The 27,175-nt window shown below is 51.3% G+C and overlaps 1 protein-coding gene across 1 annotated transcript in view; it reads left to right on the forward strand.

Moving 5' to 3' along the window:
- Nucleotides 1-1,215: 1,215 nt before the first annotated feature.
- Nucleotides 1,216-27,175, forward strand: part of ALX4 (ALX homeobox 4) — a gene marked incomplete at its 5' end in the record, with an annotated part of 41,853 nt that continues 15,893 nt past the window's right edge. Inside the window, one exon of the mRNA XM_081063326.1 lies at nucleotides 1,216-1,675. Within this exon, the coding sequence (XP_080919452.1) occupies nucleotides 1,216-1,675 (460 nt within the window). The remainder of the gene's footprint in view (nucleotides 1,676-27,175) is intronic.

Raw genomic sequence — 27,175 nt, forward strand, 5'->3', positions numbered from 1 at the left:
GACATTAGACACTGCCTCACCTCCACCCCGAGTAGTGAGCAGGTGACAGCGCGACCTTGGGGCGCGGCCAGCGGGTCTCCAAACTCCCAACTGGCCAGCCAGAAAATCCCCTGGGTTGGGCGCAGACCTGAGGAGTCCGCGTCTGGGTCCCGGGCTCGGAGGGCAGGGGAGGGGGCAGCGCCCTAACGTTTCTGAAGACTGGCCCAGGCGAAGGTTTCTCGCCGTGGTTGAGTGCACACAGGCCCCTCCGCACGCCTATCCAGCGCCCTTACAGGGGAGGGAAATAGTTAACCAGACGTGAAAGTGGCCATACACAGGACGACTGCGGCGTGTGTGTGTTAATTTCATGGAGACACAGAATAGGGAAGAGGGGTTGGAAACACAGAGGAAAAGGCACCAGTGGGGAGGCCCGCGGCTGCGCCGCCCAACTCGCGCGCAAGTGTGCAAACGACTCGCCTGCAGTCTAAGGCTAGTGGCCCTTCTGACTCCGAATGCAAAACCTGTTAGGCTTTTTCTTTCCCCCCTTAAATCCGTTACTGAAGTGTTTTGCATGCCCCCCTCCCCTAGGCCAAAGCTGGGACCCGATCATTCTGAGTGTCCCAACACCTCCCCGCCCAGCCTAGAATCGGAAAAGCCGCAGGGCGCCTCGGGGGCGAATCCTCTGCGAGCGATTTAGTAGCATCTCCGTAAGAGAACGAAAAGAAGACGCGGGGAAATTGGACGGAGAGTAGGGAGAGAGGAGGAGGGTGAGAAGGAGGGGAGAAGGAAGGAGAGGGTCAGGAAAAAAACAAATTCACTCTCCTGTACCACCCCCTCCCAAACCTTAAGAGGGTTTGAAAGATCTGGTCAACTTTCCGAAACATCTGACTCTTTTTACAGCCCTCGATTCTTTCCCTGAGCCAGCTGTGGGGAAGGAGGGGGGAGAGGAGAAGAGAGAAGAGAGGAGAGCAGAGGAGAGGAGAGGAGAGGAGAGGAGAGGAGAGGAGAGGAGAGGAGAGGAGAGGAGAGGAGAGCAGAGGAGAGGAGAGGAGAGGAGAGGGAGCGACCCGTGGAGGGAGGAGGAGGAGGAGGAGGAGGAGGAGGAGGGAGAGCGAGCAGGCCCCCGCGGGGCGCGCAGCCGCCGCCTCCTCGCCTCTCCAAACTCCCCGCCAAGGCGCGCGGTGGCGTCCTCGCGCTCTCTCCGGAGCCCCCGCCCGCCGCCCGCGCCCGCCAGGCATGAATGCTGAGACCTGCGTCTCTTACAGCGAGTCGCCGGCCGCTGCCATGGACACCTACTACAGCCCGGTGTCGCAGAGTCGCGAGGGCTCGTCGCCTTTTAGGGCGTACGCCGGCGGCGATAAATTCGGCACCACTTTCCTGCCCGCCGCCGCCACCAAAGGGCAGGGCTTCGGAGACGCCAAGAGCCGGGCCCGCTACGGCGCAGGGCCGCAGGACCTGGCGGCACCTCTGGAGAGCGGCGCCGCGGCGCGGGGCTCCTTTAACAAGTTCCCGCCGCCGCCGCCGCCGCCAGCCCCGCAGCCGCCGCCGCCGCAGTCGCAGCCGCCGCCGCCGCCGCCCGCGCCCCAACAGCACCTCTACTTGCAGCGAGGCGCCTGCAAGACGCCCCCGGACGGCAGCCTCAAACTCCAGGAAGGCAGCGGCGGCCACAACGCGGCTTTGCAGGTCCCCTGCTACGGTGAGTGCACGTGCGGGTCCTTTGGGGCTGGGCCCCAGGGCGCGTGGCTTCGTCACCCCCCAAACCCAGTAGGCTTGCGGGACGCAGGCGTTGGGCTCGGGAGACGCGGGGACGAGCAGGGAGTGACTCCGGATCGGGGAATGGGCGTCCCGTGCCCCGAGGGGAACCAAGGTGCTCGTCCCGCCTCTTCCACGGCTGCCCGCGGCGCAAGGCCGGAGGCGCGAAGCGTTCTGGCTGTGAAGTGCGACCTGGAGTTGTTTGCACGGCACCTCGCCGTTTCCCCGACCGCTCGTTCTGCGCCGACCGCGGCCGCTTTAAAGCGGGTGCTTCTCACCGGCTCCCGGCGTCCAGAGGGAACAGCTGCCGCGCGGGGCTGCCGCGCGGGGCTCCCAGCTGCGGGGGCCTCGCTCCCCGCCGGCTCGGAGGCTGCTCCGGCCTCGCCACAGGTGGCAGCGCCGCAGGTGCGGAGCCGAGCTGGGAGCCCCAAGCGCAGGCGGCGGAGCGCGCCCGGGAGGCCGTGGAACAGGGGCACAACGCGCACGCGGGTCCACAGACGCCCGGGGCCGCGAAACTCCCAAGTCCCGGGGACCCGAAGCGCGGCTTGCCGCTGGGAGGAGGGCCGGCCAGAGCTTCCGAGCGTTTTTCTGTAAGCGAGCCCGAGACGCTGGCTGACCTCGGAACAATGGTTTAGGGCCGGCTCCGCAGGGAGGCAGGAAGCCGCAAATCTCCAGGCGGCCCAGTGCTGGGGGAAGAGGGAAGTTTCTAGGTCCTGATTTGGGCCTACAGGGAACCCGAGGCCCAAATGACCTCCAAGCCCCCTTGAACGCAGGCCTGGGCCCCCACAGCGCAACGAGCATAGTCGAGGAGAGAGTCTCTCAAGGGCGGCCTGAGGCCAGGGCAGCTCAGGAGCCTAGGCCTTCCCTTCCCCAGAATCAAGATGGGTGAGCCCCCAGGGCAGCGAGGGAAACCAAAAAGGGAGAGGAAAATCTTCTCTGGACCTGAAGACCTAGGTACACAGTCTCCCCCTGAGGCCTTGGCCTTCAGGCAGGATCATGGAGATGAGCTGGTGCTGGTCCAGGCCTGATGGAGAGGTACCAGGCCTGGGACAGAGGCGGGACATGGGGGAGGCCTTGGCAGATGCAATAACCTTAGGAAAACAGCCCATGGCAAGCACTTTCTTATACTCAAACTGGCTCTCCCACCGCCTCGGAATTACTTCATTAGGTGGTTGTGGACACACACATTCACACAATCATATGCCTTCTAGACTGGCATTCCACACACAAAGACACAAAAACAAAAAAAAAACCTCTTCCTCATGAGCCAACAGAGTTACACATCAAGTATACTTACTCATGGGGCCTAGCACATAGTCACACACTCCCAAACCCATGGGACTGCACTGAGAGCAGATTTAGAAAGTTCCGGTGGCCTTTCCCGCTTCCTACACCTTTCCCCTCCACCTTCCTGTTAGAATGAGATCAGGCGCTTAGGTCACAGACATTCGCAGCTCCACACAGGTTCTCCTTCCACACCAGGCAGTGGGGGGCTCTCCCTCCTGTACACACACACACACACACACACACACACACACACACACACACACACGCTGGCCTGCCTCCTGGCCTCACCCAGGCCCCTCCTGTCCATGTCATTTGGGACTATTGGGTTAGAGTGAGTCACAAACTGGGGGACCCATGAAGGTTCATTGTGCAAAGCCAGGGGACTCGTGTGTTTTCTCTCCCATTGCACTGGATGTTCACGCTCTAAAGAAATTCACCACTGACATTTCTGAGGAGGCTGAGAGATTTTAGGCAAGTTGAGAGTCTAAGCTGCTTCCTCCCTCTTGTTTGGAAGATGCCTTCAGGTTCAGAGGGAAAGGGGAAAGGGCTGGCCCCCTCTGAGCTCTACTGGGCCTGCACATGCCAGCCTAGCCCTTCCCCTGCTGTGTTAGCCATTGGGGCTGCCCAGAGTGTTACCGGTGAGAAAGTAACTACCTCTGGCTCCCATCTGCATCGTAGGAGATAACGGTACGGCCTCACTGGATGTATGCTCCCACCAGGAGAAAGCAGGAATCTAACGGAGAGAGCAGGAGTCTAGCTTACCCTCCTTAGTGTTTCCATCATCAGCCTCAGTGCTGTTGGGAACCTGTGAGCACCCAATTGTGAAGACAGGACAAGCGCCTGCCCCTGCTCTCGGCAAAGCCATAAGCTGCAGGTTGGGACAAAAGGCAGCCTGGAATAACGGACAGGACCCGACTCCCCTGCCCAGGATGGAGACATTTCTCAGGGCAAAGCCACAAACAACAAACAGCTCTTGTTTATTCTTTTCCTTCTCTCAGCAACTGAGTTTCACTGGCTAGGAGATTTCTGGCCCTTGTACAAAAGAAATTAGGCACGTTAGGTCCAAGATGAGGAACCCGAGGCACCCCAAAATGAGGCTCTGCCCTTTATAGGGGCAGCTGGGGAAAGGGCTTCTGCAGTTGGCTCTCTAGATGGCCAGCAAGGGGGGAAACCGAGGCACATGTCCACAGCTGTTCTCTCCATGCTTGTCAGAGTGTGTATGCAAAAGGGGAGAGATGGGGTTCAAGGAAAAAGCCTTGGAATGTTCCCAGGAGTTTGGGGACAGTGGGGGCAGACCCAGCCTCGGCGCTGGGCTGGGCAGGGCCTCGGCCGGTCTGGATACCAGCGGCAGGTAGCTTGGACCTCGGACTCTCCTTCGCGGCTCTGTAGGTCCCGGGGCCGGAAGCCAGTTCCTTGATCTTCGTAACTACACAGAGCGTGAGGCAAGGCTCCGAGGCTTCCTCCGGGACCGCAGCCCCGGGAGCCACTCCCCTGGCCCACGGGGTCACGGGCCAGCGAGGTACGGGTCTGGGGAAGCGCCAGTGAAAAGCCGAGGGAGCGCGCGGCCGAGAAGCCGCCTTGGACTCCGCTGGACTCCGCGGGCGGGACCTTCTCCGAGTCGCCAAAGTGGAGGTGAGAAATTCACCCCGGTTGCAGTCGTCTCGACTCCTAACTGCGCCTCCGTTTCCCCATCAGTACTAAAAGGGCGACGAGGAGAGGAGTAGGCAGTCCTCTCCGGAGCTAAGATTTTCGCGTGGTTACAAAAGAGCCCCAGCCGGCTCTCTCCTGCCGCAAACCTGACCTCTCCAGGCTCCGGTGCGCACTTCGGCCCTCCGAAGCCCTTGCCTGTCCCTGGCCCGTGTTTTGGCCGAGTGGGCCCCAGGAGACACTCCAGGTTGGTGACCTGACGTTTCTCAGCTGCCCCAAGAGCCTCCTCGCTGCCGGGTTGTGGGATCGGCACCTCGCCCCCAAACCCTGGGCCGATTCCCCAGCCGCCGCCAGCGCGCCAGGCCTCAGCCATGCGCCCCGGGACGCTTCGGGGAGCAGCCCTGCTCCCTCTTCTCTTTCGCTTTCGATTCGGTGCAAGAAGGTTTTTCGTTGCTGGCGGATTGCTACCTTCCCAGACACCCGGCCCGGAAGGCCACGCTCTCAGAGCAGAGGTCTGGGGAGACGCGCGGGCCAGGCCGCAGACCCCTAGGGCGCCACTGGGGCTGGTCCTGATTTATCGAATTAGACGCAGTGTTTGAATCTTAAGGATATTTATTTCCACTCACCGACACAATCCACACCCCACAAAATGTATCTACTCCTCCCGGGTCGCGTCGTATTCGAATTTAGTCAAAGAACCAGGGTGTGTTTTTGAATGGGCCCCAAAAAAGACATCAAGAAACGGACATGAGGGCAGAAGCAGCAAGAGCCGGCGGGGGATTGGAGATCCTCGAAGGAAAACTGGGAGTTGTGACATCCCCGACCCCTGGTCAGTTTGTTTGGTGGGGGGCCTGGGAAAGAGCGTGCTTTTAATTTTTTACTTAGTTAATTTCGATCGCCACCAGCCTACTGGAACAACCCCGCCTAAACGCATACGTTCTTAAATTAAAAAACAGAAGGCCTGGATGAAAGGTCTGGTGTTATTTTAAACCAATCGATTTGTAGAAAGTTTTCTTTCTTATAAATAATTTATATACGGCTCACCGCTATGTGGAAAGTACAAAGAATTGTTACATATGTGAACACTAGTATAACTACCAGCTGGATCAAGATACCCCTTTATACGCAGTGTATGTACACGAAACCTTTGGGGGGGAGAATGTTTTTGTAAGTTGTTTTAAGAAAGTTGCAGAAAAGACTTGGGAGAGCTGCGGGCCCCACCTTGTGCCGCACGGTGGTGTTTGTCGAATAGGGTGACCTTGTACTCCCCATATTTGCATGGTCCCGACTCAGAAAGCGAGGGTATACTACCCGCTGCACCAGTAACCTCGCTAGGCCGCGGGGCTGTCCCGGAGTCGCCAAAGCCCTGAGCCGTGCAAGCTGCAAAATGGGGCCGTGGTAGGAAAACAAGTTAAAATACCATACATAAAATGTCGCCAAAGTCCCCGAGGACTTTCGTTTTGGAGAGCAGTTGGATGCACTTTTCCGGAGAGGTGCCTTTATCTTGGCCTCAGCGCGTTTCTCCCTTCCGGCAGTTTTGCGCACTGCTTTGTTTGGGTGGCAAATTAAAACGGAAATATGAAATGGAAATACAACGGTCTTTGCAGATATGGGGGTGAGGTGAGGTTGTAGTCCCGCGTGTGCGTCTGGGGTTCAGGCTACTCCGATGACCCCTGGACCAGCAGGGTGCCCGAAGCAGCAGGCAGGGAAAGAAGGGGAAAACTGCCCAGAGTGCTCACGGCACCGCAGGCTTACGATGGGGAAACGGGAAACCACGCTCCAGCGGTGCGCCTTTCCCTGCAAGGAGAGGGGAGTTGGTAGTGGTGGGGCGCTCTGAGAGAATGCTTGGCAGGAGAGAATTCCTTACACCCAGAGCTTCAGCGTCCTCAGCTCTCACGACCCCAAAGGACTAAGGCCAGGCACTGTTTTGGATGGGGCCGTGAGAGCCCAGTCATGTGCCTGACTCCGCCTGTCAGGCACCACCTGGCCACGTGCTCCCACAGCTACGGGATTCCCCAGGAATCGCTAAAGTGACCATCAGGCGGTCAGATTAGGAAACCAAGACAGTGAAGCCGGGGCTACGTGGTGATATCGCCCAGCGAATAAATTCAGAATGAAAGCCACCGGTCCCCTCTCGCTCAGGAGCCGTGGGTACCACACACCATTGGCTGGTTTGCACTAGACAGTGAGAAGAGGCCCTTCTTCAAAAAAGGGCCCTTTTGCTGAAAGAAGAGGCACCTCTCTCCAGATAGCAAGCCCTCGGAGACACAGGGTGGTACTTCTCGGAGATGGGAGTTACTGATGGCCCCCTCAGACCTCCCCTCCAGAGGTACAGCCCTGCACCTTCTTCTCTCATGGACAGGTGTGCATATAACGACACCCCCGCTTCCATGCAAGATGCTCCTTCCTTTCCCAGTACAGGGGTGCAGAGCAGCTCCGGAGCAGCAAATTCTGTGCTGCCTGGAAGCTGGTATCCCCAGAAAGGCTGACTGGGTGCAACAGAAACCTCTGGTGCGTTCAGAGAGGTGTCCCCGGCCCCAGACACACCAGACCTGACCCCCCCCCCCCCATCCCCAGCGCATTGTGTATCTTTAGCAAAGACCCTCTTCTCTACCCCAGACTGCCTGCACCAGGCGGAGAAGGAGTAGAAAGGAAGCTGAAGCTGGGTGAAGAGAAGAGATGCGCAAAGGGGAGGTTCAGAGGAGCGAAAGGCTGGGGAGTGGGGTGAAGATGTGGGGCGGTGGGCAGTTCCGGAGTCTGGCTCCAGAGGCAGCTAGGACGGTCACCGTGGTGCTCCGAGGCACCCAGCGTGCATTTTAGGAGAGGAGGGTTACTGGGAAATACTGTGGCCACGGGGGAGGGGCGTGTGACAGCGGCGCCGCAAACGCCAAGTACCTGTCTTTCCTGGAGACCGTGCGGCGCGTACTTGGGACCGCAGGTTTGGGGCTGCTGGGCGCGGGCGCCGATACCTGCTCGAGAAAGAGAGGTAATTGGTGCGTGCTTCATCGGATCCCTAAAGCAGATTGTTTTAGAGACGGTTCTCCTTCCAAACGGGGAGCCACGGAGCGTGGGCGTCTGTTCCAAGCGCGTCGCGGGCGCACTGCCCACAACGCGGGTCGGGGCAAAGCAGCTGGTGCTCCCGGCGCTCCGAGGGCCGTGGCAGAGCCGATTAGAGGCTGTGGAAGCTTAGGGGTGCGACGCTAAGGCCCGGCTTGGCCCTCGGGCGGCGCAGGGTGCAGCATCTGGGTGGGGATTGCCGCTGGTCTCCGGTTGCCGTCTCTCCGCCCGCGTGGCCTTGGGGAAGTCCCTGTCCCTTCCCTTCCTGGGTGGGAATTGTAGCTCTGCGAAATGCTGGAGTTTGGACAATTTCCAAAGACCCTCTAGGGGTTTCTAGTATGCCAGTACCAGTTTGGACCTGCCTTTAACCGGTTTACCTGCCCTCCTCATCCTTACATACATTTTTGTCCAGGAGAAATCGGGTAGTGTGGACAGGAAAGACTTCCCTGGAAGCAGAAAGGGGTCCTGAGGGTTCCCTAGGGTCTGTTAAAAGGCGCAGCAACAAAGTGGGTAGGGATTGGAGGCAGTCCTGGAGGGCTGCAATTGAATGCAGGGTGTAGGCTGGTGGCTGGGGCTTAAATATGGAGGGGGGGGAGCTGCGGGGTGTCTTGTGCTCGCAAGTGACCAGGCTTACACCAAGGCTCTGAAGGTCCCAGCCCCTCTGGGGTGCTCATGCTCCCTGTCTCCACTCATCGTCCCTATGTCCACATTTACTGAGCACCTACTATGTGCCAGACCAGGAGTACAAATCCAACACCTGCCTGCTATCCTATAGCTTGCATCTTTCCAGGAGTAAGGGTTTGGGCATAATAAATGTTTACTTGCTGGAAGGATGAATGAAGACTTGGGAGTGTGGCCTGACCCAGATTAAGGTCAGCTGCCAGCGTGTCCCAGTACCTTTGTCTGTGGGTGGAGGCCTGGGGATTTGTGTTAGCATGTGCACAGTGTGGAGGGGGTGGTGCCCCACCCATACTCATCGGGTTCGGGCTCCGCCATCCCAGTGTGCTTCAGGGGGCCGAGTGTACTAACTGCTGTGCATTTCTGTGTGAAAGACAGGTGCGAGCCCGAATGCCTGCATCTGTGTCCCCGCGTATGTGAGCCGTGTGCCTGCGAGACAGAGCACCTGCGCTTTATGCCGGGGAGACCGTGACTCCGTGCCTGAGCCGCATGGCCTGTGGCCTTCCTTGCTGATAGTGGGGGCTCCTTGGTGAGACTGACTCATCAAGGAGTAGGAAGAGTGCTCCTGTGGCCTGTGGGGGTGGCCCCCAGCCCCCAGTGTCTTCCTGGGGCCCTCACTGGGTCTACCCAGCCCACCCACACTGTAGCGAGGCTTCCCCTCAAGCCCCAGCTCTTGAGTGTACCCTCTGTCCTGTATGGCTCACTGTGGGCAAGGAAACCTCCTCCACACCATCTTTATACGTGTTACAGATCCCATTTAGCAGATGAGCAAACTGAGGCCCCAAGAGAAATGGGGCCCCACAGACAGGTGAATGGGAAGGCAGGAACTACTGCTGGGTTCTCCTCCTTCCACTGCTGGGGACGAAGGAGGAAAATGGTCTTGGGGAATACCTGCTCAGGTTCATCTTTATCTACTCTCTCCCTTCATTGTAAGCCCTCCAGTACATTGCACTCTCTCTGTGGATCAAATAGGGTAGATGCTTGGAGTCCTCCCACTTCAGAAACAAGGTGGACTCCACCATGAATTCCTGGGGATTACAGAGATAACAGGAGAGCACTTAGGGAGTTCTCATAGGATAGGAGGGACTCATCCTGCCTGTGACCAGGCAGAGCTGGGACTCCTGCTCTCTGCCAGGCTCCCTGAGCCAGGTTTGCTTTCCCAAGTGGTGGAAACCATGAGAGTGCGTGTCTGAGAGGGTTAACGAGGCCACATGACGACCTTCCGCCTCTTTCCGTTGACCATCTGCCAGGCCTAGGGGTCTCAGTGGCATCCAGGAGCCCTGGTACTGCCCCCCTACACACAGTGGGTCATGGTGTCATGTTGGGTGTCCCACCCAGTGTTGGAAGAGACACCAGATGTCTGCTAGCCCAGATGTCCTGTTTTACAGTCGAGGGGACTGAGATGCCTGATCCACTTACTCATCACTCACCAAACTGTGCCTGTCACTGTGCCAGGCCTTGTGGGGGATTCTGAGAAGCGCTGGACACAGCCTCTGCCTTCAGGTCCAGAGGGGGAGACAGATTAGTAAGTTGGCAATTCCAGTTCACCAGACGATGCCGGAACAGGGAAGCCCCAACTGAGGCTGGGCTTTCCTTAGGGTGTGTCGTGTGTTGTGGCGGGAAGGCTGACGGGCTGTCTACAGGATCTGTCGCGTGTTAGAAGACCCCATGCCCAGGTGGGGGTAACCTTGCCCAGTAAGAGGAGGGCCCAGAGAAGCTGAGAGAAATTGGGAATTGCCACAGACCGAATGGATATTCTCTGGTAGCTGAAAAGCCTTTCGCTGCTTCTCTTCTTTCTCCTTTTCTCCCTCCATGCCTTCTCTGGAGATCAATAGATCTGAGTTCAAGTCTTGACTTTTCCATGGAAATAGCCATGTGCCTTTGGAACAGTCCCCTTATTTCTCTGATTCCTCTAAATTCCTGTACAAAATTGGGCTGTTTAGGCCTGTCCTATGAGGGAGAGGAGCGGGGGAGAGGTGAGGGTGCACAGAGGAAATATGCCTGCAGGTACATCCTGCAAGGTCAAGTTCTTCCCCGGGAGGACTAAGGGCCCCACCCACTCTCATTATCGACCCTTTGTGGGTGATAGGGTGTTTCAACTAGTGCTGGTGGGGGTTCTGATCAGATTTCAGATTGGACATGGAGACTTTAGGGCCCTTTCAGATTTGTGGGCCTCCCCCGTGTCCAGTGGTCTCCCCAGCCCCGTCTGCAGCCCCACCCCTCAGCCACAGGCGTTCACATCTGGCTTACATCCCATCACTGAGCTGGGACAGCCCCATGGCCTTCACCTTCAAGGAAAGAGCTCCCCGTTGGGCGAAGAAGACAAGCATACCCACAGTTCTGCTGCACAGGTCCCCTTTCGGGGCCTCGGCCTCCCATCTGTTAAACCCCTGCATTAGTTGCTTTCTGAGGCCCTGGGGTTCTGTGCTATTCCAGGCCTGGGATCGAGGCACCAAGAGTGGCAGATGGGTCCTCTGGGATCGTTAGGAGGCTCCTGGGTCCCAGTGCTCTGCCCCATTCTTGCCGAGAGAGTCTCCCTGAGGAGGCAGAAAGTTGGTCCAATCTGCCAAAGGGGAAGAGTCTGGTATGCCTTGCCTGTCTCCCTGCCTCAGTTTCTCCATCTACACGTCAGGGACGATAATGAAGTGAGGTGGATGGGGTGCGAGGCGGAAGGGGGTTAGAGTGGGCAGAGCAATGCCTCTGTGCTGACAGCACCATGTACACGCCTGCTGGTACGGCAAGCTGTGTACCAAGAGCTTCTTGTGTATGGTTTCCCTGAATCGCTCACAGCCCTATGAGACAGTCTATCATCCTGATTCCCCGGATGAGAACAGACCCATAGAGGATGAGGAACTTGCCCTAGGTGGGTCCAAGAGAAAGCGAGAAGACAAGTTCTGGACTGCCAAGGGCTCTGAGGACCTCAAAGGCATTCTTTTACAGGATGATCCTAATTAGCCCTGAGGTCATCCTAATCCTATCCCAGATGATATGGGATTGAAAGACTGAGTTTTACAAACACGGCCCTCAAAGAGTTCTTCCCATTTTCCCATCTGGAGCTGCGCTGGGAAGGGAGCGGGGGCTCAAGGGTGGGCTTGGTGTCTGGAAGGTCAGAGTTCTAGACCTGAATCTGTGACCTTGGGCACTGCTTCTTCACCTGTTCAAGTGTCCTGCTGGGCTGCGATGAGAACAGAGGGCAGGCACGGACAGCTGCCTCATGACTGTTATGAGGGATTACTCTTTGGATTTCCAGAGTCCCCAGGAACTTGCCAGAATCTCTGGTCAGGACAGGATGGAGCTAAGGAAAGCATGTGGGACAAAACATGTGGAGAATTACCTTCCTCCTATGGAGGAAGAGCTACAGTGGAGCTTTTGTCTGCTTTGTTTCAATCTGTTTCCCCAGACCCTGGAGCAGGGCTTGATATACATAGTAGGTGCTCAATAAATGTTTGTTGATGAAGGTCTGCATGAATGATATAGGATGAGAACGTGCTAGGAACTCTGAAAATCTTGCTGTCCTCTCTTTCTCCCTCCTTCCTTTGAATTGAGGCCTAGAATGAGAACCTGACTTCTGGTTCTCTTGTACCCTAGTGGAAAATAATTTATTTCCTGTGAGGATCCCTATTGGGAATGGGTGTGAGAGCAGGGAAGTCTTTCAGACTCTGGCAGTTGGAGGAGCACCCCTTTTCTCCACTGTCCCCCTTCACTGTCATCTCAGAGACAAAGTCTTGCTGCTGCACCCCTGGGCTGGCTCTAGTGAAATGGCCAATCTCCTCTCTCCTGTCTTCTCCCCTCAGGTCTCCTCCAGAAGTGAGTTCTGGGTCCCTCCTGCCTGCACCGCACGCTCACCGGCACCATTCTGGGCCCCTTGTTCTTTCCTGCTGCCTGCCCAGTAGGGCCACCTGAGAGCTGCTGGCATTCCTCCCTGGGTACCTTATCCACTCAGTCCCATCCCCCACCATCACACAAACTGAGTTTCACCCCCCACACCCCGCCAAAGGTATGCAGCACTCTGTTCTGGCCAAGATATCGTACTCAGCTCACAACCCACTATATGAAGCATTTAGACCTCAGTGTTGGATATAGTCAGCTCTCAGGGGCTGATGGCCACCATTACAGATGGTGTGGACAGAGAGCTGGAGGAGACTGGTGGAAGGAGTCCTTCTCCCTCTTTAGAGAGGGAATTGGGCATAAACAAAGCTCTGAAAAGTGCCTTGCCAAAGGCTTCTCCTCCCATCCAACAAATCCCACAGGATTGCTACCTGGTGTCAGGCAGGTATGGAGCACTTGGCAGGGAAAGGGCTGAATGTGCTGCAGTGGGAATCTCCAAGGAAAGTGCAAATGAACTGGGGCTTCGTGTACATGGGCATTTGGAATGGACCTTGGAGGTTGAATAGGAATTCACCAGCTGAGGTAGCTGAAAACGGCACTCCAGACTCAGAAAACAGCATGAACAAGGGCTTTGGGTCAAGAAAATATGTGGAGGGGCAGCTGATTAGCTCAGCTGGTTAGAGCACCAGGCTCTTAGCAACAAGGTTGCCGGTTCCATCCCCACAAGGGCCACTGTGAGCTGTGCGGTCTACAGCTGGTTTGAAATAGCTACTTGACTTGGAGTTGATGGGCCCTGGAAAAACACACTTCAAATAAATTTTGTAAAAGTTAAAAAAAAAATAAGAATAAAAAAATTAAGTCTTTAAAAAGAAAATTTGTGGAGTGTTTGGGAAAGAGCAAGTGTGTCGTGTGCAGGGGTCATGATGGATTCAGGCAAGATGGGGCCTGAGGAACGGCAGGGGCAAAGCCAAGAGGGACGTTTACTGTTTGCTAGGGGTTCAGACTTTGGGGAAGCCCCTGGAGGCCTCTGAGCAGTGCAGTGAGAGGCCAAGATCCCAAGTTGAGTGCTTTTTGTGCAACTCAGTATGTTCTGTTTTAAAAAATATTTCAATGTTTTAAATTTTCTACTGTGGTAAAATACATGTAACATAAAATTTGACCATTTTAACCATTTTATTTACGTGTATAATTCAGTGCCATTAAGTACATTCATAATGTTGTGTAACCATTACTTTTATCTATTTCTGGAACTTTTTCATCATCTCAAACAAACCCATTAAACAATAACTCCCCATCTCTCTCTCCCCCAAGCCCCTGGAAACTTCCATTTTACATTCTGTCTCTATGAATTTTCCTACTCTAGGTATCCGAGAGGCTTATGATCGTGAAAATCCTTGCTGTCCTTTTGTATATTTTTGGAGAAAAATCTGTTCAATTCCTTGGCCCATTTTCAAATTGGGATTTTTTGTTGTTGTTGTTGAGTTATAGGAGTTATTTATATGTTCTATATATTAATGCCTTATCAGATACATGATTTGCAAATATTTCCTCTCATTCCGTGGGTTGTCTTTTCTCTCTCTGGATAGTGTCCTTTGATGCACAAAAGTTTTAAAATTTGATTATCCAAGAAATCATTGCTAACTCCAATATCATGAAGAATTTCCCCTACGTTTTCTTCTAAGAGATTTATAGTTTTAACTCTAAAGTTTAGGTCTTTAATTTATTTTGAGTTAATTTTGGTATATGGTAGAAGATAACGGTCCAACTTCTTTTTTTTTGCATGTGGATATTCAGTTTTCCCAGCACCATTTGTTGAAAAAGACTGCCCTTTTTTCATTGTAGGGTCTTGACACCTTTGTCAAAAATCAATTGGCCGTTTAGATGGGCATATGTCTTATTGGGGAGACCACTTCATGGATGGTGTAGGTGCCTGACCACTGCACTGTACACCTGACGCTGAAGCTGAATAATATTGTATGTCAACTATAATCTAATATGCTCACGGGATAGGGAGTACAGCATAGGGAATAGAGTCAATGGAATTGTAACAGATATATAAGATGTCAGAGGGGCAATACATTGGGGGAGGGGAGTTATCACTTTGTGAGGGATGAAATGTCTAAGTATTGTATTGTTTTGTACATCTGAAACTGATAATAATAATAATAATAATAATAATAATAATAAATCAGTTGGCCATATATTTGAGAGTTTATTTCTAGGCTGTCTATTCTGCTGTCCTTGACATGCCTTCTTACGTAAAGTCCAGAATCCCAGAATATGGGGAACCTTGTAAGTCATCCTGTCCAGGCCCTTGCTTCCAGGCCGGTGACTGAATGCCAAAGAGATTCAGATCAGGGACATATTTGTCTTCCAGGAACCAGAGCTGGTGAGAAGGGGTGGAGGGCAGAGCCACTGGCCAGGGTGCCAGAGCCATGACCTTGGCCTCTGACTAGGGTCCCAGCTGTTTAGGAGCCCCCAGGTGTATCAGTTGACCCTCCTGTGTGAACATGGCTCTGAGGGAAATTCTCACATCTCTTAGAATCAACACACTACCTCCTAAGAGGCCCAAATTTGGGACCACTTCCTTAGGTAAGATGACCCCAGAGCCCCTTCCCTGTGGAGCTGCAGGAACTCCAGGAGGGAAGCTCGCTCTTCATCCCCCACCAGCTCTGTGCTGTTGGCCCTGTGAGAGCAGTCGTCCCCCCCAGCCATCCATGGAGGATACATTCAAGACCCCCAGTGGATGCGTGAAACTGCAGATAATACTGAACCCTATATGTACTATGTTTTTCCCTATATGCACCTATGATAAAGTTTAATTTATAAATTAGACACAGTAAGAGATTAACTAATAATAATAAAATAGAATAATTATACCAATATACTGCAATAAAAGTTATGTGAATGGCTTTGGAGCCATTAATCAGTAAAATAAGGGTTATGGTGTAAGATTTCATCACACTACTCAGAACGGCACACAATTTAAAACTTATGAATTGTTTATTTTGGAATTTTTCATTAAATATTTTTAAACCGTGGTTGGCCACAGGTAACTGAAACCCCAGAAAGCCCTGGATAAGGAGAGACTATTGTATCCTGAATATTTTCTGTTTGGTTTCCGTAAGAGGCTCTTGTCACTCCCTGTACTCCACCCTGGCCGTCCAGTGAGTGGGGCATCGGGCTAGAGGCTGGGGCTCCTGGGGCTAGATTCTGGGCCTCCAGTCGGGGAGAGGGGCTGTGGAGAAGGGGCTGTCGCTTCTAGTAGAGCAACTGGGGAGCCCCAGAGGGCTGACTTGTGAAGCCAGTGCTTCCTTCCCTGTTAATCCCCAACCCAGGTGATTAAACAGAGGCCTCTTCAGCCAAGTCTCCCAGCCAAGTGCCCAAAGGCAAGTTGCACGCACAATTTCTAGTGTTCTTGGAATCATATAGGAACTTTGTTCATCCTACAATTGGGCTGGCAGGCTGTCTGACACTTCAGATGCCTTTGGTTTGGAGAGGTCGGTGTAGCCAGGACCTAGAAATAGATTTCAGCCTGTACAGCTGAGTGACCTTGGGCAAATTGGTTGAGCTCTTTGCCTCAATTTCCTTATTTGAGGCAAAGTGGGGATAAGAATAGTATCTACCTTCTAGGAATATTGTGAGGACTAAATAAGGGAATATAGCTAGGTAAGGAGCTTAGAACAGTTCCTGGGACAGAGTAAGTCCTCAATAAATGTTAGCTGTTAGGATTTTGCTGGAACCCCGACTATATGAGGTTTGTCAGAAACTTTGACAGTTATAGTTGACTTCAGTGTATACAATTAGAAAATGAACAAATCATCACTGAATCTATGTTGCATGGTTGACAAAATCTTTTACCTGGATGAGTGATGAGAAGGGTGGAGGCTGGCCACCTGCCAGGAGGGGAGAAGGGGGCCTTGGGTCCCTCAGACTGTATGGGCCATGTCTCCCCAGGCTGCTGCAGCTTGTGCCCAGGTATCATGAGCTGGGCCTAACTTTCTCCCTTTCCCTTCCGCATGTCTGTTCTCTGTGTTCGTCTGACCCAAAGCTTCAGACCAGGAGGTCCCCAAGGGTCGGGCTTGTGTTACGTTCACGTCTGCACTGGCATAGGACTGGACACAGACAGCGTCAGGGAATTCCTGCACCCACTCTGGACCCTAGCTTGCCCATCTGTGACGATGGGGCATCTGGTGAGTGCTGCCCGTAGGCCACACCTGGGCCAGGATCTTTCACTCAAACCTCTCAGGAGGTATTAGCACCCCTTATTGACAGGTAAAGGAGGTGAGACCCACAGAGCGCTAGGAACCTGTCCATGTCCCAGTGGTGAATTGAGCCCAGATGTCCTGAAGCCAGAGGAACTTTTCCGCTCCACTCTGCGCCCCTGGGGCTAATGCCAACTGCTTTGGTGGCCTCAGGTCTGTGTGCGCATCGGACACCACCAAGCATATGAGAGAGCTCTGTAAACTGTGGAGTGAGGTGCACCTGGGAGAGATTTTCAGGGCACAGTGTGCCATCTTCCTCTCACTACTGACCTAAGGACCCCAGATCCTGACTGCCTAAGCCTCATCTCCCTCCTCCTCTCAGAGCCATCCTCAGAACCAGCCCAGGGCAGGGCCCGTGTGTGGGAGCAGCCCCATGGGGGAGGAAGGAGGAGCCGACAAACCGCTCCCTAAACTGGTGATCAGTGACCGCATGTGAAACGGCCTCATGGTTGTTTGCTCAGCATCAGCGTCTGGACCAGGGAGGAGGGGCCTGGCTCGGAGAAAAATTGCCTGAGCCGAGGCAGGTGGACAGCCAGGGCCCAGCTTCCTTCTGGAAAGCCCACACCCGACCCTTGCTTTACCTCGTGAGCTCTATGGGACTCAGCCCCTTAGAGAAGTGTTTCCCCAGGAGCCACTTTCATGTGACACAAAGTACATTCACACTGTTTCATGGGCTGATTCAAGACCTAGTAGCAGGTTGAAAATAGAAGTGCTTGTCATACATCTTCTGTGGATTAAATTTTTCTCCATAGAAAGCACACACCATGCCCTTAAGGCAAAACAGAGACTTCTTTGAATTATTTTTTCAGTGCAGATGAGCAGAAGCCAATGGGGGGAAAACATTTTCAATCAACATGTTAGTTGTAAATATTGCAATATTGAATATTGCAGAAACTTATATTTATTGCATATTACATGTGATAGGCAAAAGACTTGGAACCCACCCAGTCCAAACCTTAGCCATTTAGATGGAAACTCTAGCAGCTGAGATATAATTATATTCTAGAAATTAAAATTTTTTAACCATTTGACAGTTATCAAGGTAAAATTTTTTTTGAAAGCAAAGATCGAGTAATCTTATCTATCCTTATTAATCTCAGAAAACTTGAACTGGCTGCCTTGCAATTCATTCAGCCATTATTTTTCTCTTCTTGTTCAAGGGGAGAAAAATCTTGCCTTTTCAGCTTGTAAAGGATTCTTGAGGTTAGCATGCACACGGTGAGAAATAATACCCTTGATTTTGGGGAAAGAAGCAAATTCTCTCCAGGCTGAAGTGGTCCTTCTGCGGACTGAGAACAAAATTAATTCAATTCAACAGGTGTTTATTGGCTGTCAGATGTGGGTAACAGAGCTTGGTAAGACACCTGCCCCGTCAGTGGCGAGCGTATGGTCTTATGGCGGCGGCTGCCATAAATCCAGTCTTGCAGTACTTTGTGATAAGCGGTTTAATTATTAGGGGTCGTTAGAGGAGCACTGAGGAGGATGTGGCAGGGAATCCCCAGGGAGGGAGGAGGTGATGTTAGACTCAGGCCTGGAAGGTGACCTGTGGCTCAGAAAGGGCCCGGCCATGGCCCTGAGTCACTGAGGTCAGTTTCTGCATGACAGTAGCCGTGGCACATTTCTGGAATGGACCCCCTTGTTCCTGCCCACCCCAGACACATTTCAGGTGGTATGATGTGTGGCGGGGCTTCAGATGCTCCCACCGAGAAGATTCTTCTTGAGCAGTTAAACATCCAGATGTCGCCAGAAATATAAGTGGGAGCGAGGTTTTTATACGTAGTTCACAAGTGACCTGAACTTTTGTCAACTGGTTTGTGAACCACACTGTTCAATGCAGTGATTAAAACAACAATGTCCCGAGGCCAGCCTGGTGGCTCAGGCGGTGGGAGCTCTGTGCTCCTAACACCAAAGGCTGCTGGTTCGATTCCCACATGGGCCAGTGCCAGCTGGCTCAGTTGGTTGGAGCAATGGTGGGCTGCGCCCCCTGCAACTAACAACGGCAACTGGACCTGGAGCTGAGCTGTGCCCTCCACAAATAAGATTGAAAGGACAACAACTTGACTTGGAAAAAGTCCTGGAAGTACACACTGTTCCCCGATAAAGTCCTGTTCCTCTTCCCCAATAAAAAAAAAATAATAATAATAATTAAAAAACAAAACAAAAAAAAACCCGACAATGTTCATTCCATGGTTAGGCCTTCAAGTTGCAACCTCAGTTAGGGCAACATGTATTTATGTAAGCCTTTCTTTAAAATAAACTATTAATAGAAGTTTTAAAAATATATGTAAAAAAAGTAAAGTTAACATCCTATTTTTACAATGGTGCCAAATGTTTCCCCGCATTTACAGTCTTTTTTATGTAGATGTGAAATGGGCCCTGATTAGAATGGGACCCTGGGGGCAACTTTGGAGAGAGGCTTGTAAATATCATTGTGGGCAGCGGGAGCGGGGAACACTTGAGCAGAAGAGACAGCACCTGGGGAAGGAAGGGCATGTGGGATGAGACATTTATAGGTTGCGTGACTTTGCTGAGCTCTTGCAGCTGCCCTGGCCTAACTTGCCCCCAAATAATAACATTAATATTAACAACATATCAGAGCCGATTCCCATTGGTACAGAGCTAGCTGGGTGTCAGCCAGGGATGTGTATTCTCACATTCAGCTTCATTCAAACCTCACAACCATTCTGGGACGTGGATATTATCAGCCTCACTTTAAATGAGGAAACCGAGGCACACAGAGGGCAAGTCACTTTGCCAAGGATATCCATAGGTGGCAGAGCCACGGGGTGGCTTAGGAGCCTCCTCAATAATCTCCATTCGACTACCTCCATTTCTTGAATGGGGAACATGGACATTTCCTTGTCCCATTTAAGGTGCTAGCAAAACACAGCTTCAACAGACACTTCTAAGTAGATTGCTGCCCCAAAGCCCCTCCTATATAGAGATCTGGAATTGCCCCTGAAAATAGCCCCTGCCCCTGGCTGACCTAAATGCCCCTGCTCTGTCCACCACTCTGCACTACAATCACTGTCTCCCTCATGAGGGTGAACCTTTGAAGGAAGGGGCCATGCTTTCTCGGGCTTTGTATTCCCACCACGTGGTACTTGGCCCAGCACAGTGGGTGCTCCAAAATGTTGCTGAATGAATGAATGAATAAATGAATGAATGAATGGATGAATGCATGAATGAATAAAGCAAATAAGTAATAGAATCAGCAGTCAAACCCAAGCCTGTCTTACTTCAAAGATTTCTCATTCATTTCATTTCATCCAGCTCAGGATTTAAGCTTCTCTGTCTCACCTGCCTTGGCTCCGAAAGTGCTATTATTACAGTGTCTCTGGGGGGTGCCTGGGGATGTGGGTTTTCTTCCTGTTACAGAGGAGAAGTGGAGGCAGAGGGATTAAGTGGGAGATGTTTAAGGACATGTCCAGGGCCACATGGTTTGGTGGAGGCAGCGAGGGGTGACATACCCAGGGATGATTTGAAACTGGGAGACCTAGTCCTCCCACTGATGCTCTGTGATCACTTGGGTCTCCGTATCCTGCCTGAGGGATGGGGAGTGGCCCCTGAGCTCTGGGGCTTATTATTGGGGTGAAGACCGAGTGTGGGAGGCTCCTTGGCTCCTTCTGCCTCTCTGGCAGTGGACTCCACCTGGGCCAGCCCCCCTTCCCCTGCAAGGTACCAGGACCTCCTGCAGCCACATGAGGCAAAGCTTGGGGATGAGACCTGGCCTGGGCCTGGAAGGTGGCAGCTGGGAAACTTCCAGTGTCTTCAGGGTGAGTAGCAAACAGGAGCAGTTAGAGTCCTTTTGACTGAGGTCATGACCCCCACCTACCTCAGTAAACATCAGGAGGTGATGTTCAAGTGTTAGTCATAAATGGGGCTTTCCATGGTGACCTTCAAGCTAGGTTTAGATTAGTCCTCTGAGATGGAAGTGACTCCTGGGGCTCAGTTGTGTCTTCTGTGACAAGATGAAACCTGCCTGTGCTCCCTCCAAAAGCCCATCAAGAGCCATGAGAGGTGATACGTGACCCTGAGCTTGGAGCTGGGCCACTGGCGTTCACTCCCAGCTCTGCCTCCTCCTAGCTAGGTGATCTTGAGCAAGTTTTTAAACTTCTCTGGACCTCAGTTTCTTCTGTAAAATGGGTAACATCCTGGACATCTGGGGAGGATCAAATGCAAGAGTGGATGGGTCAGCGCTGCTCTAACACAAAGGATTATGTTATTGTTGTTTGTATTATTGTCACCAGCCCTGGTGGGAGGCCTCTAGGCGACTCGGTAATTTACAACCAGCGCAGTTGGGGAGATGGGAGTGTCCCGTTTTACCAAAAATAGAGCATACTTTGCCAGGACCTCTTTGGTTTTCAATACTCAGTTCAAGCCCGTGACGTCAAGGAAGCCTCCCCTCACCCTTTCCAGCAGGACTGCCTCCTCCTTGTGGATTCCCGGTACCTGAGATGCAGAGCTGTTGCCCATCAGGCCCCCTCATACTCGACCATGAGGCCATGGCTTAGGGGAGGCACTCGGTGAATGAACAGATGAGGGACTCAAGGAATGAACAGAGGCAACCCAAGGTACAGTGCGGAGGCGAGGACAAGGAGAAAGAATTCCGGGGCATAAGCTGGGGATAGAGACCCAGATGGAGTGGGCCATGGGGCCTGAAGGCAGGACCAAGGCCCTAAGGACGCTGGCTACGGGGGTTTCTTTTCTTTTTCCAATTTTTAAAAATTATGGTAAAATACACATAACATAAAATTTACCATCTTGACCATTTTTAAGTATGCAGTTCGGTGGTATGAAATATATTAATAAAGTTGTACATCCATCTCCATAAGTCTTTTCGTCTTGTGCCCATTAAACACTAAAACTAACCTCTGTACCCAGGAAACCACACACGCCCCACGCCCAGCCCACGGCCACCACCATTCTATTTTCTGTCTCGATGAAGTGGATGGCTCTAGGTACTCACATGAGTGGAATCATGCAGTGTTTGTCTTTTTGTGACTGGCTGATTTCACTCAGCAGATCCTCATGGTTTGTCCATGTGTCAGTTGCCTTCTTACAGCTGGTTGATACGCCCTTGTGTTGTACGTACCAGTTTGCTTATCCACTCACCCACTGATAGACACCTGGGTTGCTGCCATGTTTTAGCTACTGTCGGTGGGCTTTCTTTTGAACATTTTTTTTTTAAACACAAGGAAACCTTACTCATTTAGACTAACTATAGGAAAGCCGACTTTATAATAGGCTTAAACATAAAGTACTTTTTTTACTTAGAAGTTCCAGCAGTAGCTTGACCTCAGCTAACAAAATACTGCCTCCTGTAGGCCTCAGAGCAGCTGTTACAGGAACCATGTTCTCTAATTGGATCACCAGTTGCTTCTATGGAAGTGAAATGTTTCCAAAGGGCTGGGGGAGCCAGGTTCATTCCCCAAGTTGGCATCTACCTTGTGATTAAAAAAAAAAAAAAAATTATTGGGAACAGTGTGTTTCTCCAGGGCCCATCAGCTCCAAGTCGTTGTCCTTCAGTCTAGTTGTGGAGGGCACAGCTCAGCTCCAAGTTCAGTCGCCATTTTCAATCTTTAGTTGAAGGGGACGCAACCCACCATCCCAGGTGGGAATTGAACCAGCAATCTTGTTGTTGAGAACTCATGTGCTAAACAACTGAGCCACCCAGCCGCTCTCTACCTTGTGATTTTGATTGCCCATTTGTAGAGGCCCTGGATGGTGAGGGATAGGCAGGAAGTTGTTAATTAAACTCCAGTCTGGGTCCACATCAAATTACTACAAATGCTTCAGAATTGGGATTTCTGGATGAAGTGGTTTCTTCCCATTTATCTACATACTTCTTTATAAACATTTTTAAAATTTGAAATGATTTCAGACTTTAAGAAAAGTTACAAGTACAAAGAATTCCCAGATGCCCTTTATGCCAATTCTCCAAATGTTAGCATTTTACCATATTTGCGGTATCAATCTCTTGCCTTTTCTCTCTATGTATATATTGTATCTGTATTGATATAATGCATATACACATATACAAGTTATTTCTTTCGGGGCTGTCTAAGAGAAACTTGCAGACATATGCCTCTTTACCTCTAAATATTTCAGTATTTAGTGGAGAATGAATGCAAACCAAGACAGTGTCAGGGTGATAACAAGAAAGTTGGGTGTAAGCTGGGGCATGGAAGAGACCCTGAAAACAAGTCCGGAGAAAAGGCACTGGTCCACATTTGAGGTCCCAGGTGTTCAATGAAGTTCTACCTGGGCAATTTTATCAGGGCCAGCACTGAAGATGAGATGAGATGGACCAGTTTAGAGGCATCTGAGAGGAGCTATTCTTCTGTGACTCCCAAGCTTTTCTCCTTAATCCTTGAGCCTATCTCCTGGCTGTCTTGCCCCAGACCCACACAGGGTATCCCCTCAGGAGGGTCCAGAGGAAGTGCCTCAGGCTTGGGGTTCAAATACTAGCTCTGCCTCTTACCAGTTGTATATTCTTAGACTAGTCATTTACTCCCTCTGGCCTCAGTTTCTTGGGCTGTGAAATGGGGGTATTTTACATGGTTGTTGTAAAGAGTCAATAATCGTAGCAGTGGTGGCATGATAGATATCCTAGTACTGGGTGAAGCACGAAGCACAATTCCTGATTTTTAGGGAGAGCTCAGTGCTAATTTCTTTTCCTTCCTTGGCTCCAGATAAGCCCCCTCCATCCTCTGGATCAGAGAAACACCCCCCCCACACACCCCTCTGTGGGAATAACAGAGAGAGCGGTCTGAGGGTGGAGTGATGGAGGAGGAGACTATCCCCCTGCCTCTGCTCATGCCTCCCTCAGGGAAAAACCCACAGAGGAGTTGGCAACAAATCTGCCAGTCACATGGAAAGCCAACGGGGCCAAGAAACGGGGTTGTGGGGAATGTTTGCTCAGTTTATCTGCAAACAGCTGGAAAGCTAAGGACCCCTCAGGCTCTCCACAAAGGGAGGCAACTCTGAGGAATAAAGGAGCTCGGGTCAGGCCTGCCACTCAGTTGCTGGTTTTGTTAGACGGTCCCTTTTTTCTGAGCCTCAGTTTTCCCATCTGTAAAATGAGGATGCTCATGAGGGCCACCATGTGGGAATTTTGAGGGGATCGAAATGAGTGAAGAAAGTGAAGACCCTCAGAACTAGAGGAGGAAAGAGCTCTGTGGGGAAGAGTAGGCACCCACTTCACCCAACTCTGCGCTAGGACAGCAGCAGACGCAGTAGGGCTGAATAACTGTTTGTCAAACCCTCCCAGGTAGGGTCCAGTCTTTCACCAAATTCTAGAAACCTCATCCAGAACTGGGGCCACGGGGCACCACCTTGGGCCCAGAACTTTACTGGGATTGCAGTGCCTCCTGGTGGCCAGTGTGAGAAACTGCAGCCCTGATCCTGGCCAACGGGGTGTGTGTGGCCCTTGAACCTTCCTGCAGGGGCCAGGGAACCCGCCCTGTGGAGAGCAGAGTCTCCCAACACCCAGTGACTCCCCCTCAGTCTTGGCTCCCTGCAGAAGCCGTGCCCTCTCCATAACCCCTTTTTCCCCATCCCTGGCAGGGATTCAGGCAATGGTGATTGAACTGAGGAAACAAATGGCCAAGTTTCATCCACGATCACACAAGCCACAGGGCTGCCTTTCGTCCTTCATGCCCTGGCCGATGGCTGGTTTCCTTGAGGCCCCTCATCCTGCAAGGTCTACTCTTCCACCCCCATGCCACAGCCACCGCATACAAGCAGTGTGTACTGAGGGACCAAGGCCTGGGTCCCTTTCCTACAGGTATTTTGTCACCCTCAGCAGGGTGTGCAAAGCTGCCCCAGTGCTACCAAATGTAGGAGCCTAGGCCCTGGCTCGGGGAGGTGCTGCTCTGGACTGCTCACAGTCTAGTGGGGAGCAGGTAAACCAGTGCGTTAAAGCAGGGAATTCCATGTTTAAGAGGTAAGCCCAGCCCGGAGGTCAGGAAGGTAAAGTTGTGCCCCTCACACTGAGCCTTGGAAGCCCAGTAGAAGCACTTCACAAAAGAAGACATGCAACAAATTAAAGGTGCAACCTCACTGGTGATTTTAAAAATGCAAATTCAAACAAGATTTCACTTTCCTCCATCACACTGGCAAAGATTTTCAAAACACTATGACTGGTTCTGGCCCTGAAGTAGGCGGGCACACTGCTGGTTACTGAGGAAAGGGGCACGTTTCTAGAAGACACTTTAGCCGTGCTTATCAGAGGTCCTAGGGTGTGTATGTGATTGAACTCATATTTCTCGGTCTTGGAGCTTCTTCTAAGGGAATCACCATGAATGTATTGAGGGATTTAACCAGAAGGATGCTTGTCACAGGCCGGTTATAATTTCAAAGAATCAGAAACCTGTGTGTCCAACAGTAGGTGAGTGATTTCATAGAACAGTTTGCCCATGTGGCGAAATGCTATGCAGCCATTAAACATGATGTTTATGAAGAATATAGAAGAGCATAGAGAGGTGTACACAGGCCAGTGTCGGTTAAAAAAACAAAACATATGCAAAAAATTTCCCCATGTGTGTGCGCGCGCGTGTGTGATCGTGTTCTTTTGCTTTGTCTTGGTTTTTCAATTTTTTTTTTCATATAGAACATAGATAAGTGTGTGTAATGAGAAAAAAGAAGCCACACAAGTTACAGAGAATGACATACAGGTGGTAGTCATTGTTAGGCAGCCGGACGTCTGAGGGGCAAAAGACATAGCAGTTAGGAGGAAGGGTGCACGCAGAAACGTGGAAGCCTGAGGCCACTGTGCTTTGGGGTGTGGAAGCTGTCCTGTGGGACTGGAAGCCAGGAGGAGGTAAGTGTGTGAAGCAGGCGGGAGTCTGTCCTACCTGGGGAATCCTGAAGGCCACGTAAGCCTATTTCGTAAGGTTGGCAGATTTAGCAAAAAACAAACAACAAAACCAGGATACTCAGTTAAATATGAATTTCATGTAAACAATGCATAACTTTTAGTGGAAGTATTTCCCATGCAATATTTGGGACGTACTTATAATAAAAAAAATATATTCTCTGTTTCTCTGCAATGCTAATTTAACTAAGCACTTTGTATTGTATCTAACAGTCCCGGTGAGGGCTCTGGGAGTCGGTGAAAACCTTGAGAGCGAGTCACGATAGGAGCAGATGTGTGAGTTTTAGGCTCTCTCTCTTGTATTTGAGGGTAGTGAGCCTGAGGGCAGAGAAAGCCATTAGAAGGTCTGAACTTGAGCTTGAGCTCTGGAAGGCTCCAGTGTCCAAGAGGCCTCAGAGTCATGGGGACCCCATTTTGCAAAGACAGTGGTCAGTGCCCACTGCACGAGGGGCCTTTCTCTGAAGTTTTCTTCTACTCCACTCCAAGTGGTGCTCATTTCCTGACTCCTCAGATCACACAGCAGAGTCCAGCACCCAACCAAAAAGCATCATTTGGGATTCTGACTGCGGCTTTCAAATAGTGTTTTAAAATGACAAAAGCAATTCCTGCTCATGGTAGGACAAATAGAAAATTCAGACACCCCCCCTCCCCCCGCCAAAATGAACAAAAGGAACCCCTGTGCCTGTATTCTTACCCCTGGAAACTTCTGGTATTTTCTAAGGATGCTACCCCCTCCCCCTCTTTTTTTCAAGATAATATTTACTTAATAATTCATGAACATCTTTCTAGGTACTAAAATGCTATTCTTCTGTAGTATCAGTTTCATTCATTTATCAAATGTGTTCATTGAACACCTACTGCATGTTAGCCACGATATTAGGCATCAGACAGAAGGGGTGAACAAAGCAAATATATTCAGATATATTCTCTATTTGGTGGAAGGGAGAGAGAGACAATAAACAAAGGGGGGAAAACTAAATAAATACATACTAATAAGTACTAAATTCCAAGAAAGAAACAGTCTGCAGAATAAAGAGTATCAGCATGGATCTTCCATTTATGGAAATATCATCCTTTATTTAATCAATGTCCTATTACCAGATATTTTGGTTATTTTCAGCTTTTCTGTGTAGTAATGTCATGATGAACTTTCTCGCTGGTTAATTGTTTGTGCCCATATAATTATCTTTCAGACAGATTCCTAGAAGTGGGATGTCTGGCTAAAGACATACAAACTTTTTACTTAGGTTTTCTTTACTATATTTAAACACAATTTTGTGTTTTCTCTATAGTTGACATCTCTTTTGCTTTTAAAATAACAGGCTGTAAAATTAAAATTTGGGGTGTGTACAGTTTTATGAATTTTAACACCTCCCCATACAGATTGATGTACTCATCACCACCTTTGGAATACAGGATGGTTCCACACACCAGTGTAGCCCTTTGTGGTCAAACCCACCCCGGCCCCAGGCCCGGGCCAGCGAGCTGTTCACCATCCTGGTACTGTTGCCTTTCCCAGAATGTCAGATGGTACATAAGTGAAGTCCTACATCACGTAAATTTTGAGACTGGCTTCTTTTACAGACCAAATGCTGCCTTTGCAAGTTATCCATGCCATTGCTTGTGTCAATTATTGTTCCTTTTATCTCTAACTAGCATCCCATTGCATGGCAGTTTGCTTCGTTACTCACCTGTTAAAGGACATTTGCGGTGACTATGAACAAAGCTTTTATAAACATTTGCATGCGAGTTTGGTGTCCCCCCCCACCCCGCCCTCAACAATGTCTTCATTTCTTTAGAGTGA

The sequence above is a fragment of the Rhinolophus hipposideros genome (genome assembly GCF_964194185.1).
Source record: "Rhinolophus hipposideros genome assembly, chromosome: 10".
Lineage (NCBI taxonomy): Eukaryota > Metazoa > Chordata > Mammalia > Chiroptera > Rhinolophidae > Rhinolophus > Rhinolophus hipposideros.